The 23595-nt window shown below is 42.9% G+C and overlaps 1 protein-coding gene across 1 annotated transcript; it reads left to right on the forward strand.

Annotated features, from left to right (window-relative positions):
* Positions 1-3263: 3263 nt before the first annotated feature.
* On the forward strand, positions 3264-23595 carry nfx1 (nuclear transcription factor, X-box binding 1; the record flags this gene model as incomplete). The annotated part of the gene is made up of 22 exons (XM_079489320.1): positions 3264-4182; positions 4793-4954; positions 7068-7145; positions 7636-7741; positions 7843-7914; positions 8261-8400; positions 8538-8637; positions 8775-8998; positions 9728-9825; positions 10740-10770; positions 10893-10975; positions 14014-14122; positions 14950-15069; positions 15768-15847; positions 16485-16715; positions 18506-18579; positions 19388-19489; positions 19797-19934; positions 20371-20437; positions 22056-22201; positions 22320-22424; positions 22944-23595. The coding sequence occupies 22 exons, from the start codon at positions 3264-3266 to the stop codon at positions 23020-23022; spliced, it is 3264 nt and encodes a 1087-aa protein (XP_079345446.1). The 3' UTR covers positions 23023-23595.

Genomic DNA, 23595 nt, shown 5'->3' on the forward strand with positions numbered 1-23595 from the left:
GGTACTGTAATGTTGTTACTAAGAATATAATATTGAATTGGAAAATATAATTATCGACGCACTTGGACGTCTGGGACTGGGAGGGACGGTGACACGTACGTTGCCCATGTTGAAAATGCGACATTTCGTTGAGCTACACAGTTTTAACTTGGCTTAACTTTCTTCCAAAACAAAACATTCTCCAAAACAACATGAGCTAACATACATGACCATTACAGGACATTGTAACTTGGAGAACCTTGTGGAGAACGGTTTGTAAATTGTCTCCATATGTGACAGCAGGTGAACTGACTGCATGTTGGCTATTGGCTAAACAACATTATAACGTGTCAGGCTCACTAGCTAGCAAGCTAACCTGTTACCATGATGTTCCTGTGTGTGCTTGCTAATTACTGCTAGCATGATAGCATCACATCACATCAGTGTTAATTTTGTTAAAAGACTAAGATTTTGATATTTACTCGACTAGGACTAAACTATTTCAGATGACTAAAATAGACTAAAACTAAATGGGTGTTATTCAAAAGACTAAATCATAATGTGCTAATCATAATTAGCACTTAATAATAAGACTAAAAGACTACGATTTAGATATTTAGTCGACTGTCTAAGACTAAACAATTTCTGATGACTAAAATAGGACTAAAACTAAATGGTATGTTATTCAAAAGACTAAGACAAAATCAGAATTTGCTGTCAAAATTTACACTGATTTATGTTTTTCATAATTTCACCTAAAAGTTAATGGACTTTTTTCAAAGACCGATTTAGTTTGCACACATGAAAACTTTAAAAGGTTTTACTGTTCGTGTGAGATTTATTTTATAATCTCCCAGTAAAAAAAATACATCACACAGTGGTTTACAAACTGCTTTTGTGGTTCAAGGTTTTTACATTTTTCTTTTTGTTACATTTTATAGACGGGCCTAGATAAGGTTAGCCTACAGTTATTTTTGTTGCAAAAATGCAGAGGGAGAGTAGCGCCCAGGATCACAGCTTAGTCATTGCATGGCACTGGGTGAAACAATATATCGGTTACAAAAATTGTGGGATGAAAATGTATAAACAACAAAAAAAAAGATTAAACGGTGGTGATAATTCTCCTCATGTAATAATGCAAGAGGCTCAACTGAATTCAGGATGTAAATCCAATAGGCTTTGCTTTTTAGAAGTTGGTTGATAATGTCTCCTCTCGTTGATAAGAGAGACCCCTTCTTCAATTCCCCATAATTTTAAGGTCGCAAAGAGAGCCAAGATTAGCATTGACAATCATGACGTGCTATTTTCCATATTTATGTCCAGATTTAGGTGTTTCTGTAAACACAAACATTGAAGACAAAAGTGAGGACAGAAAAGTGAAGACGCCAAAAGTGATTGGCCGGAATGACATTTGTGATGATTTGATTGGCTTAGCACGGAATGTGATGTATGATGATAAGAGCGCCCCTCAGTTCACACGGGTGTGATGTTTCTTTTGTAACGAAGAGCAGCTTTATTGCTGAATAAAGAAGGCACTGGAGCAACTCTGATGATTTGAGCCCTTTTCTTTAATATGGAACAGGATGCGAGGCATGAACGACAATGTTTCAATGTCACATTACAACTTCGTCTGGTCATAAACAACAGATACAGCCTACGAGGTGAGAGGCCCTTAACTAGCAGTCTATTCCCACATTGTTGGTCTTCTGCCCTGTCTTTTTTTTTTATATACCGGTAATATCTGTTGTATGTGCAGTGTATTTTATTCATCCCTACGGCAGCTAAACATTCATTTTTGTTTTTGTACTGGCCATTAATAGTGATCTCGTCTTAGTGAATCTTCTAGGGATGCTCCGATCAGGTTTATTGGGGCCGATACCGATCACCGATTGTTTTTCTACTGATACTGATCTTGTGAAATGTTGCAAATTCTTCCAAAATTATTATATGACAAAACCAACGTCAAAACTGTTCCTGTGTGTGTGGAGAGGAGAATGTTTAGGCCTGTCACAAAAATGCAAAATTATGCTATACTATATATTACATTTTATACCACTTAAATGGTGTATCAGTTTCTCCAGATCAGTTTCGCCGATCACAGATAGGGTAAATGCCGATTACCGATCAGAGTGAATATTGGCCGATATGGCTGATCACCGATCACTGGCCGATTATCGGAGCATCTCTAGAATCTTCCATGTTGCAGAAAGGTGTACCTCCCATTGTTGTTGGCCTTCAGACATTGGCTAATTGAATGGCCTGCCTCTCACCCGTCTATAAATCCCTTGTAGCCTGTATCTGTTTATGACCGGACGAAGATGTAATAATCATCTGACATCGAAAAGCCCTCATTGTCCCTCCTGCCTTGCATCGGTGCATCCGGTTCCATATTAAAGAAAAACACTCCTGAGATGCACCGGACCAGCCTGATGTATTAGGCTCGAGGTGCAGTGTGTAACCTCCCTTTATTCCTTGGCAATGCATATATTCAAAGGATGTATTCTTTGACCCATGTATTTGACCATTTCCACAGAGACATGTTCAGTAGACAAACGTGTACTACTACTACTACTGCAATTAATACAGAAATTTACTTGTGTTGATGGCCTGACTGCCTGTCTGGCAGAGTTGTAATGCAATTCATGTTGCATCCTTCCTGAATTCTGATCACCCTGACTTGTTTATCCGATATAATAAGGTGTTATATGGCCTGGTGGGAAAGGGACATTTGTGTACACTAGTAGACCGTATATCTGATACCACATAAAAGCACTATTCTATAAGATCAACAATAATGTGTACACTAGACCGTATATCTGATACCACATAAAAGCACTATTCTATAAGATCAACAATAATAATAATAGGACACTGGCTCTGGAATTTTATGTAAGCCGCCCACACCCTAGTAACAAATACAAGATTGCAATGTGACACGTTCTTCAGTTGAAAATCAGTTTGTGTTGTCATACAATGTAGTATGAATTAGGTCTTTACCCAAAGTATCTCTAAGCTCAACACAACTGAACACCAGCGTATTTGTTTTGCCTGATTTCATGCACATAACTATAATTTTTGTTATTGATTCCTCAGGCTCACCAGACCTCGGCACAGATGGGACATCATCCCAGCAGAGACGTAATCAGCAGAGGCCCAGGAGAGGTTGGCCCAGACAGGACCACGACAGAAACATGACCGGGTACGGTCATGACGCGCCCCACCAATACAAACATTTTCCGCACGGGTTCCAACCACCTTCGGCCGATGACAATTCAACTCATGCAATGCATTACCCGCCTCCCTACCACAGAGAGGATGGGGGAAGGGGTAGAGGAAGGGCGGGAGGGGGGAGAGGAGGAGGAGGAGGAGGAGGAGGGGGAAGAGGGGGTCGTTGGTCAAATGGAGAAGACAGAAGTTTAAATGGTGGCGGTTCCGCTCCAGGGTATCAGCCTCCCAGGTGGCAAAGACCCGAAGCTGACCGAGATCCATACTGCGGCGACGGCAGAGCATCTGGTGGTCACAACCGGTCAGGTACCCCTCCCATGGAGGGACCAGATAGGAAAGGGCCCAGCTGGCGAAGAGAGGCCGGGAGTAGGGATGTGGATGTGTGGCATGCCGGTGAAGACCAGGACACCCGGTCAAAGAAACCCAGGAAGTTTGACCAGGAGCCATCAAGGGGGAGAAGGGTGCAAGATGTCCGGTTCATGAAAGGGAGCGACTCGAGAGACAACAAGCTGGAGAATCAGGAGAACGGGGCCGTGGGAGAAGGTTGGCGGTATGGCGAGAGCAGAGGAGAACAACACTACCCTACGGAAATGAGAGAAAGAAGTCAGAGGGGTAGGAAGGGCGACTGGAACCTGTGTCAAATCGATCCTCAACAGAAACGTGTAGAGCCAAAACATCGCCAGGGACCAATCAAGCCACTCAAGCCGTTGCCTCTGGAAGAAACTGACTCGGAGAGGGGAGGAGCCGTAGAGCCAAAATCTCGCCACGGACCAATCAAGCCATTGCCTCGAGAAGAACCTGGCTCGGAGAGGGGGGCCAGTGGCCAGGATGGCCCGGCCCGTGGCAAGGAGAGGGGCCAGGGGGCAAGACGTGCACCACCCACACAGAACAAAGAGCAGTGGAGAGCCCACCACCAAGACCACAGGCCTGGCCAGAGGAAGAGTCAAAACGTGCCCAAGAGCAAGGAGACACAAACTGGTAAGACTGCAGCTGATCTACTGTATATTTCAGCTCAGGAAGCAACCTTTTTGTTTGCATGCCACAATCGCTTTGTTCCTTCACAGACACTTCCACTGGTTTCCCAGCCAAGCTAGATACTTCAAGCAGAAAACGACATTCAAACAGTGGATTGGCCAGAGTGTCTTGGAAATAAAACAAACTTGTCGGTTGCAATCAAAAGTTTCCAGTATTTTTCTGGTTTTCTGGCCCTATCTGTATTTTTCTTTCCGTAATGTATCTCCCTCTCAGTGCATCTAGTATTATGAAACCAGAGACACTATTATTTCGCGCACACACACACACACACACACACACACACACACACACACACACACACACACACACACACACACACACTTTATATTTCACTCTGTTGAGGAACGCTTGGGAGTACAAGAACTTCACTGCCAACAACTCATTTCATAATCAAAACTAACCCCCACCGCTGTCCCACCACATTTAAATTACAACTGATGTAATGTGTTTGTGTGCCTTCTTGACAATTTGTATTCTAAAAGTGGATACTACTATCACTTTACTGCATCAGCGTTGTCTTCCTGAACCTCCCCTACCCTCTCGCTGCTTCCAGGATGTCTGATCGAACAGCTGTCCGAGGAGAAGTATGAATGCATGGTGTGCTGTGACATCATCCGTCTCATGGCCCCTGTTTGGAATTGCCAGAGCTGCTACCATGTCTTCCATCTCAACTGCATCAAGAAATGGGCCAGGTCCCCGGCCTCACAGGCGGAAGGTATGAATAATACCTAATCACATGTACACTACACTGCCTGTTGGGCTGCTCCGGTTATCTATTGCACTGGTTCTCAAATGGTTTTTGTGTCCGGGACCCCCAAATTGATATTTATTTGGCCGCACACCTCCGTCTGAAGGTTTTGTGTGCCAGAGACCCCCAAAAAGATTTGTGTTAAAAAAAGTTCCAAACATATTTGCGAATTCTCTAAAAATAGCATATCTACAAGCTGGCAGCTTCTATAGATGCTATTTTTTAAATAGCCAACGTATAAAACATTGATCAAGTGTTTAAAATGATTGTGATGCTGTATTAACGCATTTTACTGAGGACCCCCTGGAACCCCCCCAAGGAAAACGGGGGTCCCCGGACCCCAGTTTTAGAACCAATTATCTATTGAGTAATTAATTGTAGGATTTATGTATTACATCGATTTATTGATAGTGCTGAACTCATTAATTTAGTTTAAAACACTAGTTTTTGAAAAGAGTCAACATATACATAATCTAATAATCGTTAGGCTTGACTACTAATCAGTAACTTATCGTCTCCGTCGGGCGGAAACCTCATATGTTACTTTTCAGGATTCAAATTCCAAAATAGCAAAAGTAGCAGCAGATCGATGCACTAAACCCGTGGATCTACTAACTTCCGATGCTTTTGTGTGATGCTGTAGAACAGGGGTTTTCAAATGATTATGAACGACCCTGACTTGGAATCAAACTGGGGACCACTGTTATGTTGGTTGGATTTGGGCTAAGATTAGTGCTTTTGTACACTTGCTATGCATCCCATGTGTATGCATCCCACTGTTTCTCAACCAATGGTCCATTGACTACTACCGGTAGTACCGTTGCATTTCCCCCTCCTTGAGATAACTCCCTTTTTCTGTTGAATGCCTTGACCTCCAACTTGTCAGTAAATCACTACATGGACGGTCATCATAGGTCACCAGGTCATTCAGTTCACTGTTTCTCAACTAGTGGAAAGACATTTAAAAATATATGAACAAATCCTACATTACTAAATGAATGGTCAGGTCAGGGACCACATGCAATACTTCCAGGGACCACCAGTGGTTCACGGACCACCTGTTGTGGTCCCTGCTGTGTAGAATGATCAAGTACTGTAGACTAGAGTGTTAATTTACGAAAAGAAAATAGCTTAGAATATGGAGACATACTGTATGGGTTGATGCTTTCAATATGTTCTCATATACTGCTTGGTGCAGTCATCTCTGTGGGCTGACATTACAGCACAAATGTCCCTCATAGAATAATGCGCAGTAATACATAATAATGCTGCTTTACAGACAATACAGGGCACATTTTCTGAACAAAAGATGGCAGTGGCGAGTGACCTCCATAAACACAAAGCAATGCAGCTAATGCTGCATTCAGAGTCCCATGGTGCTGCATCAGCAGTGTGTTGAATTGCTCTGCAGTTTGGATATTACCTGCATGTAGGCTTCTTCTTAGACCGTCTGCTGCTCATTGTATATCGTTGCTGTCGAGCAATTTTTATTTCAGCTTTTTAGGTTTTTAATGATCCTAATACTGTAATAGTAATGCCCTGTGCAGCCCTACTTTGTTGTGCAGTACAACAGCATCGCACAAATAGTGAATTATTTTTAAAAGCTTGTAGATCCACTAATTTAGATTATTATTATTTGTAAAGTGAAAGTGGTGTCGTTTTTTTTTGAGTGGTGCAACCACTCCAAGGAACAGCAATGTCCGTGTCCGTGTGACACCTATGTGACTCGTGTTAACCTATGTTTGTGTGTGACTCATGTGTGACTCATGAGTACCAGTAGGGGCGCTGTCGTGCCAGAAACAGAGAGAGAGAAATAGTGCTGCACTGTTGCCTGCTAATGAGAGCAAGAGAGAGAGAGGGGGGGGGGGGTGTAAGGGGGGGAGTTGCACCACTCAGTTCACACGGGTGTGATTTTTTAATATATCAATTAAAAAGGAGTAAATATTTGTATTTTCTTCCATTTTCTGAAAAGTAACTGTTTTGGACATACAGTACAACCTGCGAGAGCAACAATTTTGTTAATGTTACAATTAAAATACAATTGCTGAATTGTTATTGAATGAAAATGTCCCTTCAGCAGATTCAACTGATGGTTGGCGTTGTCCAGCTTGCCAAAATGTTTCAATGAAACCACCAACCACCTATACCTGCTTCTGTGGTGAGTGGAGCTATGATGACGTCCCAACAGACTTGCATTTTTGAGCGGTGCCTAACCGCTCCAATGCACAGCAATGTGGGTCCCTATGTATGCCTCCATGTAATGTCCACTCGAGAACGGCAATAGCGTTTGGTGACCTAACACACACACACACACACACACACACACACACACAGAGTGCTCCGCTCAGTTCAGATGGGTCTGAATCTGATTTTCCATTCCATTTTTTATATTTTTTTATTTAGACCGGACACTGCATATTTATGAACAATACATTACATATCAATGTAATGTAAATACACCAGACTTAGCAATGAGGCAAATTTTCATCTGCAGTCCCCACAAAAAACCCCCACCAAAACACCTATAGTGCCATTGATGAACTCCATATTCAGTGTTTCTGAAGAATGCTCTCATCATGCCGTGTGGCGCCAAGATGATAGAGTGGTCTGTTCTTGTGATCCATATTTTATTAACATTTGACTGACAGGCAAAGTAACCAATCCTGAGTGGCAACGCAGTGAGATCCCCCACAGTTGTGGTGACATGTGTGGGAAGAAGAGGAGTGGAGTGGACTGCAACCACCCTTGTAACATGTGAGCCTAATACTGTCAATAAACCCCCCAAAACAAGTATCATCATAGGTGAGAATCTGGCTTTCAGGCTATAATAACGGATCTATTATGTCTACCTTCAGCTTGTGTCATCCTGGACCTTGTCCACAGTGCCCCGCCGTTGTAACAAAGTCCTGCGTCTGCGGTAGAACCAGGTTAGTATATATTCTTTCACCATCATGCATGAATATAATGTAATGTATATTTCAGTGGTTTCTATTTGTTATATGCTAGGACTTGGCTACACTAAAATCTCCCTATACTATTTAGTCCTCAAACATCTCATGGAATGGAATAAAAAGCAAAATAAAGTTGCATGACTGAAACTGTCCTAATATGTGAAACCGCATGAAATGTCCCCCCCCAAACACACCTAAAATAACTAATAAATGAAAATAGCAGATGTACAAACTACGACGTGTTGTGAGCTTGTAGTACTGCTACTTTCGGTGCACAACATGCTTCCAAATGAACTGTAATGCATGCTTCTCTGCTGTATAGTCAGCCAATGCGCTGTGGCCAGGCTGCCGTCGTCCAGTGTGGCCGTGTATGTGGAGCCCTTCTCAACTGTGCTGAACACACCTGCGAACAGGTGTGCCACGGTGGAACGTGTCAGCCCTGCCAGCTCCTAGTTCAGCAAGGTGAGTCTCACACAAACCTTCCAGCTGTCATCTTGGTCTTAGATACTCTCTCTAAAAAGGAATTAGAGAGGAACTACACTTAATATAATACGTATGGCTGATTGAATGACACTATTTTGTTTTTTTGTTTTTTATAGTTTGCTTTTGTGGTGATACCTCTCGCGAGGCCCTATGTGGCACAGACAAAAATGGATTTGATGGTTCTGGGCATTTCACATGTCAAAAACCATGTGGGAGGTAAGTTTGACCTTCCACAAATATCTAATTTGGCAGTAGTCCGTTGATGCATTGCATTAGTTTGCAGTTCTCCATGAACTGAAATTCATATTCATACGTCCCTGACATAAACTTGTGTTTTTATCGATATTCCTCAGGATAATGGACTGTGAAGCCCACCGATGTGAGCAGGTGTGCCACCCTGGGCCGTGCCAGCCTTGCCCTCTGTCCCCCAGGCTGGTGAAAAGCTGTCCTTGCGGGCAGACACCCCTGGCTAAGCTCTTGGAACTGGGCTACAATGAGGCTGAGCGGGAGACCTGTTCCGATCCGATCCCCTCCTGCGGAAAGACTTGCAGCAAGCCGCTGGCCTGTGGCTCTAATGGTAGGAGCCATAGGCTGTGGCAATGGCTGGCAGCATGTTTTTCATTAGGAAAAGTGTATAATTTTGTGATGTGTGCACGCTAATGCTGTGTTCATACTAGTGGCGACAGTCTGAAGTATTACACATTGTATGGGTTTGATTCCGGGGCCCGACATTGTGTCAAGGTATCCCTGAGCAAGACACTGAACTCAATAAGACTCGTCTTTTCAAAAGAAAAGACGAGAGTCTCTGCTTTCAAATGTGTCACAGACATGTTCCCGTTATTTAGTTATTGGCAGTTAAATATAGATTGTTTTCACCAGAAAGCAGAGAAAAAAAAATATTTTCATAAATCCTGACCGTCTGTATTTTTTTAGATCACGTTATTTCTGGGTGTACTCTTCTTCGGAAGTCCTAGGATCACTCACAGGTTGTGAAAGAGCGCCCTCCATCGTAAACACTGAAAAATCAAATGACGAACGTCATGCGTTCAAGGCGATCTGAGCCTTAATGCATTGGAATGACGAATAAATATATTTGCCAATGGTAGTGAATTAGTTAACCTCTAACTGTGAACGCAGCATCAGTCTGCTCCTATATGAACAAATCAATCAATTACACAGAACAAAGTTGGTATTTTATCGGCATGTTGTTTCAACACGTATTATCTCGTAAAAAAAAAAACGTTTTTATATGATCTTTCCCTGTTCATACTGTCCGTCATTCATGTTGGCATTCTGTTATTTTCAGACACTATTCATATATGTGAGAAGCTGTGCCATGAGGGACAGTGTGGGCCATGCTGTCTTACCTCTACTATCACATGCAGATGTGGTGCAAAGAGTAAGGTGGGGATTGTCATGTCATGGTACTGTACAAGTGTATCAAGGGTTCCCCAATGTTTCAGGCCGTGAGTCCCCAAAATAATCACATTTGAACCCCCCCCACACGCGCACACACACCCTGACAAGCACTTTTGACTTTTCTTCCACAAATAAATATTGTATAAATATACTATTTTCAGCTATTTTCACAATGGTTGCCTCTTTCTTACAAATATTTGACAATTTGGTATTAAAATGGTCTTAAAAGTCATTAAATTGTACCGTAAGAAGTGTGCCTGTACAGACACCCTGTATACACTTACACAGTACTGTACTGTATGTTGGTTTGTTTACTGTTGAATGAGAAAACAATGTTGCACATTAAGCTAATTATTTAGGGACCCCCCCCCCCCATACCCGCCTGCTCACCTCCACCCGCTCCAGAGATCACATCACACCAGTCCTCTGTGACCTCCACTGGCTCCGCAATAAACATAGAATTGATTTCAAAGTACTCCTTACCACCTACAAGTCACTACACAACCTGGCTCCCCCTACCTCTCCTCGAGCCACATGCCCCGTCCCGCTCCCTCAGGTCCAGCGACGCCGGCCTCCCTGTGATCCCCAAGAAGATCAGGCTCAAGACCTGGGGCGAGAGGGCCTTCTCTGTGGCCGCCCCTATCCTCTGGAATGCACTCCCAAACACATCAGGGATGCCTCCTCCCTCCCCACCTTCAAAACTGCACTGAAAACCCACCTGTTCAAAAAAGCATTTCCAAGCTGACGTGTTACTTCGTTTTTTCTAATAAAGTTGTCCTTTTCTTATAGTACCCCACACATGTAAAGCGCTATATAAGCCCCAGATATTATTATTATCGTATGTTCTTTACAGTTTTCTTGCAAAACAATAATTTACTTACATCTTCCCACTTTTTCAGGAGGTCCCGTGTGAAACGATTCAAAATGAAGGTGAGATTTAAGTCCATTGAAGACTAATATCCTTCGGGACAATAAAGATTATTATTATTCTGTTTAGATAGTACAGTACACCTGTCGTCCTCTCTAAAATGTCTCTTGTGACTCACTCATAGGTCAACTTGTCTTCAGTTGTGAGAGACGATGCAATAAGAAGCGCACCTGTGGCCGACATAAGTGTGGGGAGCTGTGTTGTGTTGTGAGTACTGACAGAAGATGTGTCTTTATTTGTACAGAATTTTAAAGTATGGCATGAAAATTGAGAGTGGTCCTCAAAAGCCAGACCATTATGTTTTGCTTTGCTCATTGTGGTCTGGTAAGGCTAAATTTGTTGTTTACAAAACTTTGAGACATAGTTGACATCAATCACATAACACACCAAGGCTGCTGAAATGGAGGAGGCAACTAGGCAATAAGCTCTCGCTAATCTTGAGGCCTCTGACTTTTAATTCATATTCTTTTGTAAAGTCCAAATCTATATCATCCACTACTTTACATGAAGCCATCCAGGCTTCACGTTTATGAAACAAGAGCCAGCATGTCTTCTATGGAAGCATGTTGTGCAGTGAAAATAGCCTAAGCTCTGTGTCTCGATGCACATTAGGACTTGGCCATAAAATATTTTTTTAATTTATTTCTTCTTCACAGAATCAAATGTTTTTTATGATTCACCTGGACCCTGTATGGCTTGATTCTAGGCTTAAAATAATTGATACAAATAGTTTGGAAATCTCTATGGGGAAAAATGATTGGAGTGAATTTGAGTGGAACCGCAACTGCTATTCCAGTGGGGAGACCTTTCTTGTCACTATTATTCTGTAGTGGAACATCTTCAAATGCAGCATATTCCAAGCTAGATCAGTTTGTCAATAGCGGGGAGTGTTTGGCGGGAGGAGTAGGATGAAGGCTAGCTCTGGTCCATAGCTCTAATGCGTTGCATTTAGAGCTATGTTACTCTCGACTTCCGCCGCTCGCATGAATGCAGACCAGCCTCTCGTCTTTAGCTACTCACCAAAACAATGGCGGGTTGTGTCATTAGAAAGCCTACTTTCCTTAGTGGGAGCACTCTGAGCCCCCCACCACACGTATAAACGGTACTTTTTGGCCAAAAGGGGATTTTGTTTCCACCGGGAAAAAAATACTTTTAGTTACTACATTCCGCCTTCTACCGATATTACCCAGAGAATTGCCTCATAGAGAATATTTTTCCTCCGGTGAAAAAAAAATCCCTTTCTGGCCATAAAGTACTGTTTTTCCGTTTGGTGGGAGGCTCAGAGTGCTTCCACTAAGGAAAGTAGGCTTTCTAATGACACAACCCGCCTTTGTTTTGGTGAGTAGCAAAAACGATCTTTTTATTTACGCTAAAGACGAGAGGCTGGTCTGCATTCATGCGAGCGGCGGAAGTCGAGAGTAACATGGATCTAAATGCAACGCATTAGAGCTATGGACCAGAGCTAGATGAAGGCATTACGTTCTCCCGGTGGGGTCTCCTTACTTCCCTTTTTGAAAATAGGAAATGAGCATTTTTCCCCTTTTCCATCAACTGATAAAATGGGATTCTTGGGAGATAAGAAATAAGTTCATGAAATAAGCAGTAGGTGGCGCTATTTTGCCAGTCAAGTGAGATGCATATTATTTGTCATTAAATGACTAATATGCATCTCACTTGACTGGCTTTTAGGCTATACAAAAAGTATTACGCAAGTCCTAGCTGTCCAGAGGCTGTCTTTCAATCAGGCTGTCTGTTAAATAAATAGGTGTGTGTTGATGGGATGATTTAGTTTCCAAGCACAGATGGGCCTATAAAATGTACACAGGGACAAGGGACCCCTACAACTTTTAACGGCTCAATGTGTCTGAATGGACGCGATGACAGTCCGGTGAATTTACCTTTTTGGATTTCTATTGTTTACTACTAGACTCCCCTCGTCCGTTCTGAGGTGTTTTGGAGGGAGATTGTTTGACTTGGAAATATATTCACCATATCATCACATGTTAATTCATCGAACTTCCATGCTCATCGCACTACTCACCGGGAGAGCAAGAGCCTGCAAACAGAGGCTTCAAAAACAGCGCTGCAAGGAGCACGGTGGCACAGTCGGTAGTGCTGTCGCCTCACAGCTAAAAGGTCCTGGGTTCGATTCCCGCTGGGGGCGTGTTCTGTCCTCTGCGTCATCAGTGCCCATACCCGAGGTGGGGTTGGCAAAATGGCCTTTCTGTGTGGAGTTTGCATGTTCTCCCCGTGTCCCCTAGGGTAGGTACCCTCACAAAAAACATGCAGTAATCCTAGTCTCTAGACTACCTCCCCCTGGCCAGCCGGGGCGCCTGATGGAGGGGAAAGGAACTGGTCGGAATCGCTACGAAATTTCCCCCCGTCAGGTGAAAAGAAGCAGCTTGGACTCCTCATGCATGGAAGGAGGCATGAGCTCAGTCCGCTGCCCCCCCAGGTTGGCAGAGGAAGTGTAGCGCCCAGGATTACATTAGATAATTGGCACTGGGTGAAAAAACTGGGTTGCAAAATCGTGGGATAAAAATTGTTTAAAAAAAAAAAACTGCACAGTGCACACCCACCATCCGTTCACTTCACTGACTCCCCATTGCATGTTTTTCTCTTTTTTTCCCCTAACTGTTCAAAAGCGATATATAATACGAGTTCAAGCATCCTCAAGCGCAAAAGTATGAAGGAAGAAGAAAAAAAGGGCTTGATGGAAACGCACCTAGCAGGTTGTCAGAGTCGGTAGGATTGACAACCAACACAGAAATGTGTGGTGAGGAATTAATTGGTATGACGACTAAATTGGGAAGAAAAAGGGGTAAAAAATTAAATGGAAAAATGTTTTCCTGACTAATATCCTATTGCGAAAACTGAGCGTGTGAGATTTTGGATGGCTACGCAGGGTTACAAAAGTGTTATTTTCCTAAATAATATGGCCCAATGTGATTCTTGGCATAATTTTCAAATGGTGCTAGTAAAAATATATATATTGTACTGTATTGTACTCTTTTTGTACATTGATATCATTCCAACTCCATCATACCATACCAATGTATCATACCAAATGTAGCGAGCTTGCTACATTTTGATAATTTTGTGTGACGCTGTACTGTATGATCAAGTAGAGTGTTACATTTACGGGAAAAAACACACAAAAATGTTTCTGTCTGACAACATTCCGTGTGTGTGTGTGTGTGTGTGTGTGTGTGTGTGTGCGTGTCCGTGTGCGTGCGTGCTCTCAGAATGTGGAACACAGGTGCACTCAGATCTGTGGCTACAAGCTCAACTGTGGGCTCCACCGCTGCCAAGAACTCTGTCACCGTGGAAACTGTCATCCCTGCTGGCAATCCAGTGAGTCCTATGCATGCACTAAAGTGACTAAACTACTAAACTAAAGCACTGGTTCCCAAACACTGGGTTGGAAGTCGGGTTGGGACCCATTTGTGTGTCGCGGACACATTTTTATGGGTCCCTTTTAATTTTTGTTTCTTGCATCTTGTTTTTAAAATATAACAAAAAAATACAAGCAAATCTAAGAAATCCAATAAATTAAGAAAACAAATGTTTAACCCATTTTGGGCGGGAACCCCTTTTGGTGTTAGCATTATGTTATGCTTTAGCTATTAAAAAATAGCAGATCTACAAGCTCATAGCGCGCCACCGAGTGGCGCGCTACGAGCTTGTAGGTCTGCTATTTTTGAAAAATCGAAGAACGACTGACAGAAACATAGCTTTTTCAGAAAACTGTCAGGATGTAGAAGACATTTTTAGAATCTGATCTCAGGTCAAAATGGGTTAAGTAGTAGTGAAAATAGCTGAGCTACAAGCTCACAACTCGTCGTAGATCTGTAGTTTTGGTCTTGAGGAAATGTCTCTTCTTTTCTCACGGGCTAAAAAGTTTGGGAACCACTAACTAAAGGCCTAAACACATGCTGCTTCTGACGTCCGAACAGGGAGGCGACATATCTACAAATTAACTTGTGAATATGGTACATTATCGTGGTGAAAAATCTACGTATCCTGGTGATTAACCACTTATTATTTGACTTGTTTGTCAGAGCAAATGGGTTTCTGTTGTTTGACAGCACATTTCCATACATGGAGATGCTAGCTACCCAAACCTGAACATGCTGATTTCCTGCTTGTTGCCCATATTTTCCTCCCTCTTCTCTATGTAGGCTTTGATGAGCTGACATGCCACTGTGGGCAGACTGTGTTGTACCCTCCCATCGCCTGTGGCACCAAACCCCCCGAGTGTAAGAATCTGTGCACCAGGAGGCATGAGTGTGACCATCCAGGTAAAAAGAAAAAGATGTTCGTGCAACATATCCCAACCTCCTGCTTAGGGCTGTCATGATTCCAAATTTAAGTAGACGATTCATTTTCACGCAAATAATTGTTACTAACCCGGACGGTTAGCTCAACCGTCTGGGCACCTAGGCTGCCAAGGCAGCCGGACGGCGTGCCGCGTGTTCGACTCCCGAGCCCGACGGCCTTTGCCGCGTGTCACTCCCCATCTCTCTCCCCCTTTCCTGTCTGACTACTGTTCCCCATCGATAAAGACAAAAAATATATATATATATCTTTAAAAAAAAAATGTATTAACTATGCAATTGTGTGTTTTTGGCTTTTAGGCCTCATAAATGGCATAATTACAAATAGCAAAAGGCAGATATGACAAATGACTTGAATATACGAAGAAATTGCTGACAAACATAATATTTCTATACGTCACTGACATGTTGTAAGCTTGTAGATCAACTATTTCTGCTATTTTTGGGGGCGAGTATGTTTTGGGGCAAGTCAACATGGAAATTTGAGATAATCGCAATTATTCTTGCAAAACCATCAATCGTTAGATTGATGGTTTTGCAAGAATAATTGCAATTATCTCAAATAATTGCGATTAGATGATTATGTAATAATTGTGACATGTGTACTCCTGCTATTTCCCATGATGATGATGATGGTCTTAATCCTTGTATGTGTTTCTTAGTGTTTCACAACTGCCACAGTGAAGAGAAGTGTCCTCCGTGCACGTACCTCACTAAGATATGGTGTATGGGCAAGCATGAGGTAAGCTCATACGTATCAATGACCCGGTGATTCTCGACCTTTTTCATTTCAAGGACCCCCACATTGGCCAGTGATTCTCAACCTGTGGGTTACGACTCACGACCCCCAGGGGGGTCCCCACATTATTTTGGGGGATACCCCGATGACGGTATAGAGATAATTTAAGGGCTTTTAAGACCTTTTTATTGCCTGAAATGAAAAAAGTCCGTTAATATATCAAAAGTAATCAACTAAGGACTGGTCAACCATTGGCCAAATTGTCGAATAAAATAAAGAGGCAACATTTTTGAAAATGGCTATTCTACATAGAGGCTGAAATCTTTTCGGGATCCTGTGGGATTCCCTCACGATGGGATTAAAAATGGTATTAATCCCAGGATTGGGACGGGATGGGAATGAAACGAGAGCGGGCAGGAGCAGGCATGACATCAATTAGCCTCATTATATTACCATAGATTAACTGTTCCTGGTATCATGTCTTGAATTAAATCTGCATGAAACACAGTAATCTAAAAAGATTAGCTAAGGGGTCCTTGGCCTGAAAAATGTTGAAGACCCCCTAGTGTAACCAACTCCTAATTTTCCTTGGCAAATATATGTGTAATCAGGTGTTAACACGTCTCCACTTTACCCACAGCAAAGGAGCAACATTCCTTGCCACTTGCAGGACATCTCCTGTGGTCTTCCTTGTGAGAAGGTGCTGCCGTGTGAGATGCACCGCTGCAGGCGTATCTGCCACCGGGGAGAGTGTCTGTTGGAGGCCGCCTGCCACCAGCCCTGCCTTCTGCCTCGTCCAGAGTGTGGCCACCACTGCTCTGCTCCGTGCCATAAAGGCAGCGTCTGCCCGCGCAACACGTGCACCGCCAAGGTACAGCTTACAGACGGACACATACTGTACAGGGCTGTCACCATTACAAATTTACGTCGACGATTAGTTGTCACACAAATAATTGCGATTTAACGATGATTTTTGTTTTACATTGGAACATTAAATTGCACAGGGCAGATATGACAAATGACTTAACCCATTTAGACCTGGTGTAACCTACAATGGAAACAATTGACGATTGTGCAAAAATGTATTGCAATTATCTCAAATAATTGAGATTAGGTGATTATGTAATAATTGTGACGGGCCTAGACACATACACACCAGCTCTGATGCTGATGATGGGAGAGTGCAGGTTGTATTATGGATACTGTGAATTGTTGATTTCAAAATAGGCCTGCCACACCTATTTCCAAGAAGCCAGTGTATGTCTTCTATGAAAGCATGCTACACAAATAGCCTGTCTACAAGCTCTCAATGCGTCTTGCTTGTAGATCGACTATTTTCAGTTATTATTCTAAGATTGGAGCATTAGGTAAGGAAGCATCTTACATAAAATCTTAATGGTCTCGGATGTTTAATATAAAAGCAAAGGTTAAAGCCTCAGTCTGTGATTTCAGTCAATCTGTGATTTACCGTAGCTGTAATCCATTCCTTGGTAGCCACTGACTGTTCTAAAAGTGGTGAGAGTCACATCAAGCCAACTGGAAATGAAATCCTGTCTGTACATTTCCACTGCATCCAGTTATGTAAGACCCAGTAGTGGTGAAGCTTTGGTTCTCAAAATGGTTTAATTACTAAGTGGGAAGAAGCTGTTGTAGGTGTTTGCTGCACAGAGGAGGCAACCTGCTAGAGCTGGGGTGGGAAGTCTGTTGTGCAAGTTTTTAGACACTGACTGACTTCACTACAGTATAGTGTTTAGGGCCTGGGCCCTGCAGAACGTGGTGCAAAGGCCCTGTTGTTGTAACTAGAAACTCGACCGCCGGTCTCGATTCTAGTTCCACGCGTCGTTTGCTCCCTTGCGATGTTGTCACCCTTGCAATGTTGCACTGCTAATTGTAGTGAGCAAGGAAGGTGTTGATGTGAGTAATGATGTGATTGATGCACATGGAGAATAGGGTGTAAATGCAGACGGGAAGTAGATGGAAATAAGATAGCATTTGTTGTGTATTGTCGTGTTGTAATGTATGACAGTGTTTGTAGCAAAGAGTAAGAAAGACTAAATAGTAGTAAAATGAAATTACATCCAGGATATGACAGGATGTAGTATGAACAGTGAAACGGTAATGAGGAGCAATTTTATGTTGCATGACCATACTGTACTGGACTGGACTGTACCGTACTGTACTGTACTGTAGGTTGTCAAATGTCCATGTTTTCCCACTAAATCAACTGTACATCGTTAAAGGGTAACCGGCCTTGTTCTTGTATAGTTTACTTTTTACTGAAATTAAGGTTAAGAATAAAGTTAGGTTTAGGCATAGTTTTACTGAGGTTAGGAATACCTGGTGGTGACAGTTCGGTGGTTGCCGGATTTGACGGGAGCGAGCGTTCTTTTATTCGGTTAAAGTTGACGGGGTGGCTGGCGTAGCCGTCTGGGCACCTCGGCTGGAAATCGGGTTCGACTACCAATCCTGACGATCTTTGACTGCGTGTCACCCATTTCCTGTCAACCTACTGTAAATCTATCAACAATAGGCAGAAAAAGCCCCAAAACATATCTTTAATATTATTCTATTCAATCTCATGCCCTCGAACAAAAGGAGCAAGTACAATGGCTCACAAGGTCTTTCTTATCAGGCTGGTAAATTCTTCATATCTTTTCACAGGTGGCTCTACAGTGTCATTGTGGCAGAAGAAAGGAGACTGTGGTGTGCACAGATGCTACCAGCTCATATCAGAAGTAAGTTAATGTGAGGGGCAATGCTCCTTTGGAGCATGTAGCCGATTCTCAACCTTACCCTGTATGTCTCCATCTGCAAAACTGATGGTTTTTATCTTCTCTGTATTTCTGGGCATCCCTAACAAATGGCTGATGGAAAAACTAAGGGCTAGTTTAGCTTGGATGTATAAGCCCAAACCTCACCAGTTGCAACTCCTTGCAACCAAAACCGTTTTAAGGTCAACCACACCAATGCAACGGTGTCACCTTCACCTATCCCGTAACCCCGGAGGGTCGTTGGGGCACCACAGACGATCTGCTGACCAGCTCTCTCCATCCCTCTCTGTCCTCGGCAGCTCTCATTGCCTCGCTGAGTTTCAAGTGTGTCCATTCTCCGATGTTATCTTCCCATCTATTCTTTTGTCTCCCTCTTCTCCTGCCACCTCGTACAGTGCCTTGCAGGACGGTCTTTGCAAGGCCTGAGGATCTGGTGATGTGTCCATACCACCTCAGTTTACGCTTTATGACAGTGGTCAGAAGCTTCCTCGTTTGTGACATGTTGGGTGTAGGAGATACCCATGAGTCTTCTGTAACATCTCATCTCCATGCTCTGTATTCTCCTCTGTAGCTCAGCTGTAAGGGTCCAAGTTTCACAAGCATAAAGAAGGATTGACATGACAAGTGATCGCAGTAGTCTCACCTTTGCAACGGTGTGGGTGACCTTAATACGGTTTTGTTGCAAAGGAGTTGCATCTGGTGAGGTTTGGGGCTTGAGTCTCTAGTTAGCCAAAAGTCAAAGATGTCATTTCATTTCATTTCTTTACTGTAGGTATGCAGCCATTGCCATGGCCAGCAAGCTGTCCGACATGCAGCTGGGAGAATCTGTGGACATTGGTCTGCTCATCACCAAGAAGGAGCTGAAGCTAACCAGGTAGAGTAATTTAATAAACGTATTAGTTGGACAAAAGCATACAGTCTGCAGGCACTGTGGTGTGGGGAAAAGTGTTTTAGTTTAGTGTTTTGAAGTTGCTGACCTATATCTTCTAGATCAGTTTGGGAACCCTTGTTCTAGATCAGTGTGAGAGAATGCCAGACCAACAATGACCTGGGGTTTAGAGCTGTGTATAAATGACTTATGAATTGACTGTGAAGTTTGGTTGAGACCGTGGATAGTATAGTAAACTAGCTGATGACTAAAATGACTGTCGTAACCTTGAGAGCCCTCCTGTGCCTTTTAGGCTGGAGTGTGACCAGGAGTGTGCGACCCTGGAGAGGAACAGGCGCCTGGCCGAGGCCTTGGAGATCGACGTCTCTGTGGACCCCTTCAATATCCGCTCCACCTCCAAGTACAGTGACAGCCTCAAAGACGATGCAAGGTTTGGACTTTTAAATGGAGCAATAACTCACTCCAGGCCATGGTTTATTGAGTTATTTTGCGGAGGGCCGGCGACAATCCTCGGTCTTTAGATGTGATATAATGGCAATCTATAATGCCATTGCTTTTATAAAATGGTTACCAAATGTGGCAACATAAATACCATAGACAATCAACAGTATCCGATCGGCAAGCTCAAAGCAAAGTGAAGCAATGCGTTTTGAGCTGTTTATCTGCTACTTATGAATTTGAATCATGAAAAGTAACAGTTTTGGACCTAATGAGGTTTCCACCCGACAGACGATTATGGTTATTATACCATACCGAACAACCAATCAGGTTGCATGATTTGACCAGCCCATTTCATAACATACTGTTTTACTTCCATATGCAACAGTCCCATTCCCACTAAGGCTTTGCATGTTGTGCTTCTTCAGAAAAGACCTGAAATTTGTCAGTGAAGTAGAAGAGAAGATCAAGAATCTTGTTGAACTTGCTAATAAGGTAAGACCATTTACACAAAACAAGATTTGGCAAAGGAGGTGAATTATTTCATATCCTTTTCACTTCTGACAGATTACCATGGCTAATGGAGTTCAATAGACCACAAATATTCCACTCCAGTGTATGGACATTATTGATGAGTCGATTGACTGTAGAACAGCTTCCCTCCCAATAACAAGTTACACGAGTTATGTTTTCATTGTTTAATTCGCGTTTTTTATACGTTTTAAGACTTGCGGGGTGGATAGGTGATGCGTTTTGATGACGTCATCCCAAAAATATCTGTCGCACTGGCATGCAAAGGGTTCTGGGCAATTGAGGCCCATTGCAATCTGTTGTTGTGATCGCCACTTTGGAATATTTTTGAGTGGTGTAAACCACTCCTACAACTGGCTTTTGTGTGCATAAAAAAATGACCATGGTTGCTATGTTCAAAATAATTTCTGACGTAATTAAATCACACCCGGGTGAACTGGATGACCGTAGCAACCGTGGTCATTTTCTCTGCGCAAAAAAAGCCAGTTGTGAAATCACATCCAGGTGTGATACATACATTTATCAAAAATGATAGCTTTTTTTACTTAACATATTTTGTGTGATTTCATTATGTCAGACATTACGTCAGACCACAGCTGATCATGCTATATAAAACCTTACACCACTCAGTTCACACGGGTGTGATTTTTTAACACTACGACAAGCTACAGATTACACCATTTTAAAGTGGATTTGATGAAAAGCAACGATCATGTTGGTGCAGTGGCTCTTCAAAGGTTAGTGAAAACTAGGCAGGGAGATCTGGACCACGATTATTTAATTTCCACGGTCATTGTGTTAACAGTTTTTATGCCCCGGAAGTTTTTATAATAAAGGCGCTAGAGTGCCCAGCAGATGAGGCAGATTTTACTCTGACAAGCCCTGCCTTCCATTTCCCCCCAAAACTGGGAGGTATAATGTTCAATTACGACTGTCAAGGAAGTGAATGTTGCGCGCATGCGCAAAACATGTCTGAGAGCTCTGTGCAAGGCGTTAAAAAAAGCGATCTGGTTTTATACCATTAAAAAAGACCTACTGTAAAAACGTGTCGACGGGTGGGGTGGGTGCAGGTTTCGAAAATTGGACCTGTGCAGGACTCTGTCCTATGGGTGTAATTATAAAGACATCTGGGGACGTCTTGTGCAAAAATAGTGTTAACACTTTAATTGCCCGGGTTATTTAATCCATTACATTATAGCGCCCAGTCGATTTATAAACACGGACCACTTTTACCGATGGACCGGATGTTGTTCCGGATGTGGCTGTATCAGCTAGATACACCACTCTAGAGTCGATCGACAACAACGGGAGGTAAGAATAAATCTATAGCGACTGGACAGCGGAGGGCCGATCTGCTAAACAGGGGAGGAACATTTTCGATGACGTCTCACTGTTGCGCAACATCGAGGATTGCACAACAGGCGCTTCCAGGCTGTGGAGCGATGCGATCCGTTTTCATATCAATAAACTTCGTCTTTTGGATCAAACTTCGTCTTGGGCGTCGGGCGTTACTAATAGAAAGGACAAAGAACTTCGTCCTGGGCGATGGGGTTGTTAATGGATGCAACCCCTATGTCTGCAGGGGAAACAGCCAAAGAGGTACCATTCCTTTCCACCCATGAACCGGGAGCATCGGAGGATTATCCATGAGTTGGCCGAGGTCTACGGCGTCGAGAGCCTGAGCTACGACAGTGAGCCCAAGCGCAACGTGGTCATCACAGCTCACAAGTACTGTAACATTTCTTCCCCTACATTTCTCTATGCATGTACAGTTTGGGTTTTATTTCTATCAGGTGCATGTTGAGCTCATGGTCATGCTTCCCCCCCCCCCCCCCCTTCTTGACAGGGGGAAGGCTGTGTGTCCAAACTCGACTCTGACGTCCTTAATCGAGAGAGAGACAAATGCGAGGGCCCCTCCACCCATTGCCCACATCAAACAGCACAGCAGCAAGCAAGTCATTTTACTCTCATGGCTACTGTATTATGTCTAAACTACAATGAAGATGATGGACGCATCTGGTGTTCAGTCCGGTGCGCTCCATCTGCTTCAAATAACTTTACTTTATAGACCTTGTGAAGCAGTCGGTGACCTACCTGACACCAGTGTCTAAATCCCTCAATGGAAGACCACCACCAACCACTGTACATGTGCTAGTTATACAGTATATTGTGTTATCACACTTTGTCTTTAAAATAATGATTAATTTGTTTTGCTTTGTGCTCTAGTCTACATGTCTACCTAGATTTATGAAATAAATTGTCAATTTTTATAAAACAGGAAAACATTTTGTAACTACAATTTTATTCCTTGTGTGTCAAATAACGAAAATAGACAATGTGTTGTGAGCTTGTAGCCATACATGACAATCTGTCTCTCTGTTGTCACTGCCTTGTGCTGCTTTTATTGGTTTTCAGACATGGAATTGTTGGTTGGGGGTTCGGCTAATATTGTTTTTTTCTCCCTTCCCAGGGGCGCTGACAGCGGGAGCTGCTGGTCAAAGATGGTGAAAGAAGAGCCTGTTATAGATTATTTTGATGTTCAGGATTGATTCAAGAAAAGTCCTCGGGATCTGTTTAGAATCAGACCCATACAATGTTCCTTAATCATTTCAGATTTCTGCCCACAAATATTCATAGCATAGTTCTTTTTTGGTTTGGTAATTAAATAAAAAGTGGACATCTTTGGCAGATTTCTTGAATGTTATTGCCCCCTTAACAGCACGAATACAATGAGCTCTCTAGAGTAGATGAGTGTTTTAACCATATGTTATGGTTCCCATTTCCTCTTAAACGTATGAGAAATGGCTGGGAGCTTCAATTATCATGATTTGTTTTTAAGTTGAGTGCCAAAAGGATGGTGTTGTTGAATGATGTTATAAAGTTGTACTACACTGGCTATTTTTGTATTGTTTCCCCGTCATTGTGGAGAATGATAATACACAGAGAAGGGATCTGGCGTGGCTCTGCAAGATGCCATCTAAGAGAGGTCGTATGGCGACTATCAAAACAAATGTATTTAGTCAGGGAAATGTTTACCTACCAGACACTCTGCTTGTACTGTTCCAGGATACTTTATTAAAATTAAAAATGGTTCATTTAGCGCCATCATGACATAAAGCAAA

Source organism: Electrona antarctica (assembly GCF_951216825.1).
Source record: "Electrona antarctica genome assembly, chromosome: 20".
Taxonomy (NCBI): domain Eukaryota; kingdom Metazoa; phylum Chordata; class Actinopteri; order Myctophiformes; family Myctophidae; genus Electrona; species Electrona antarctica.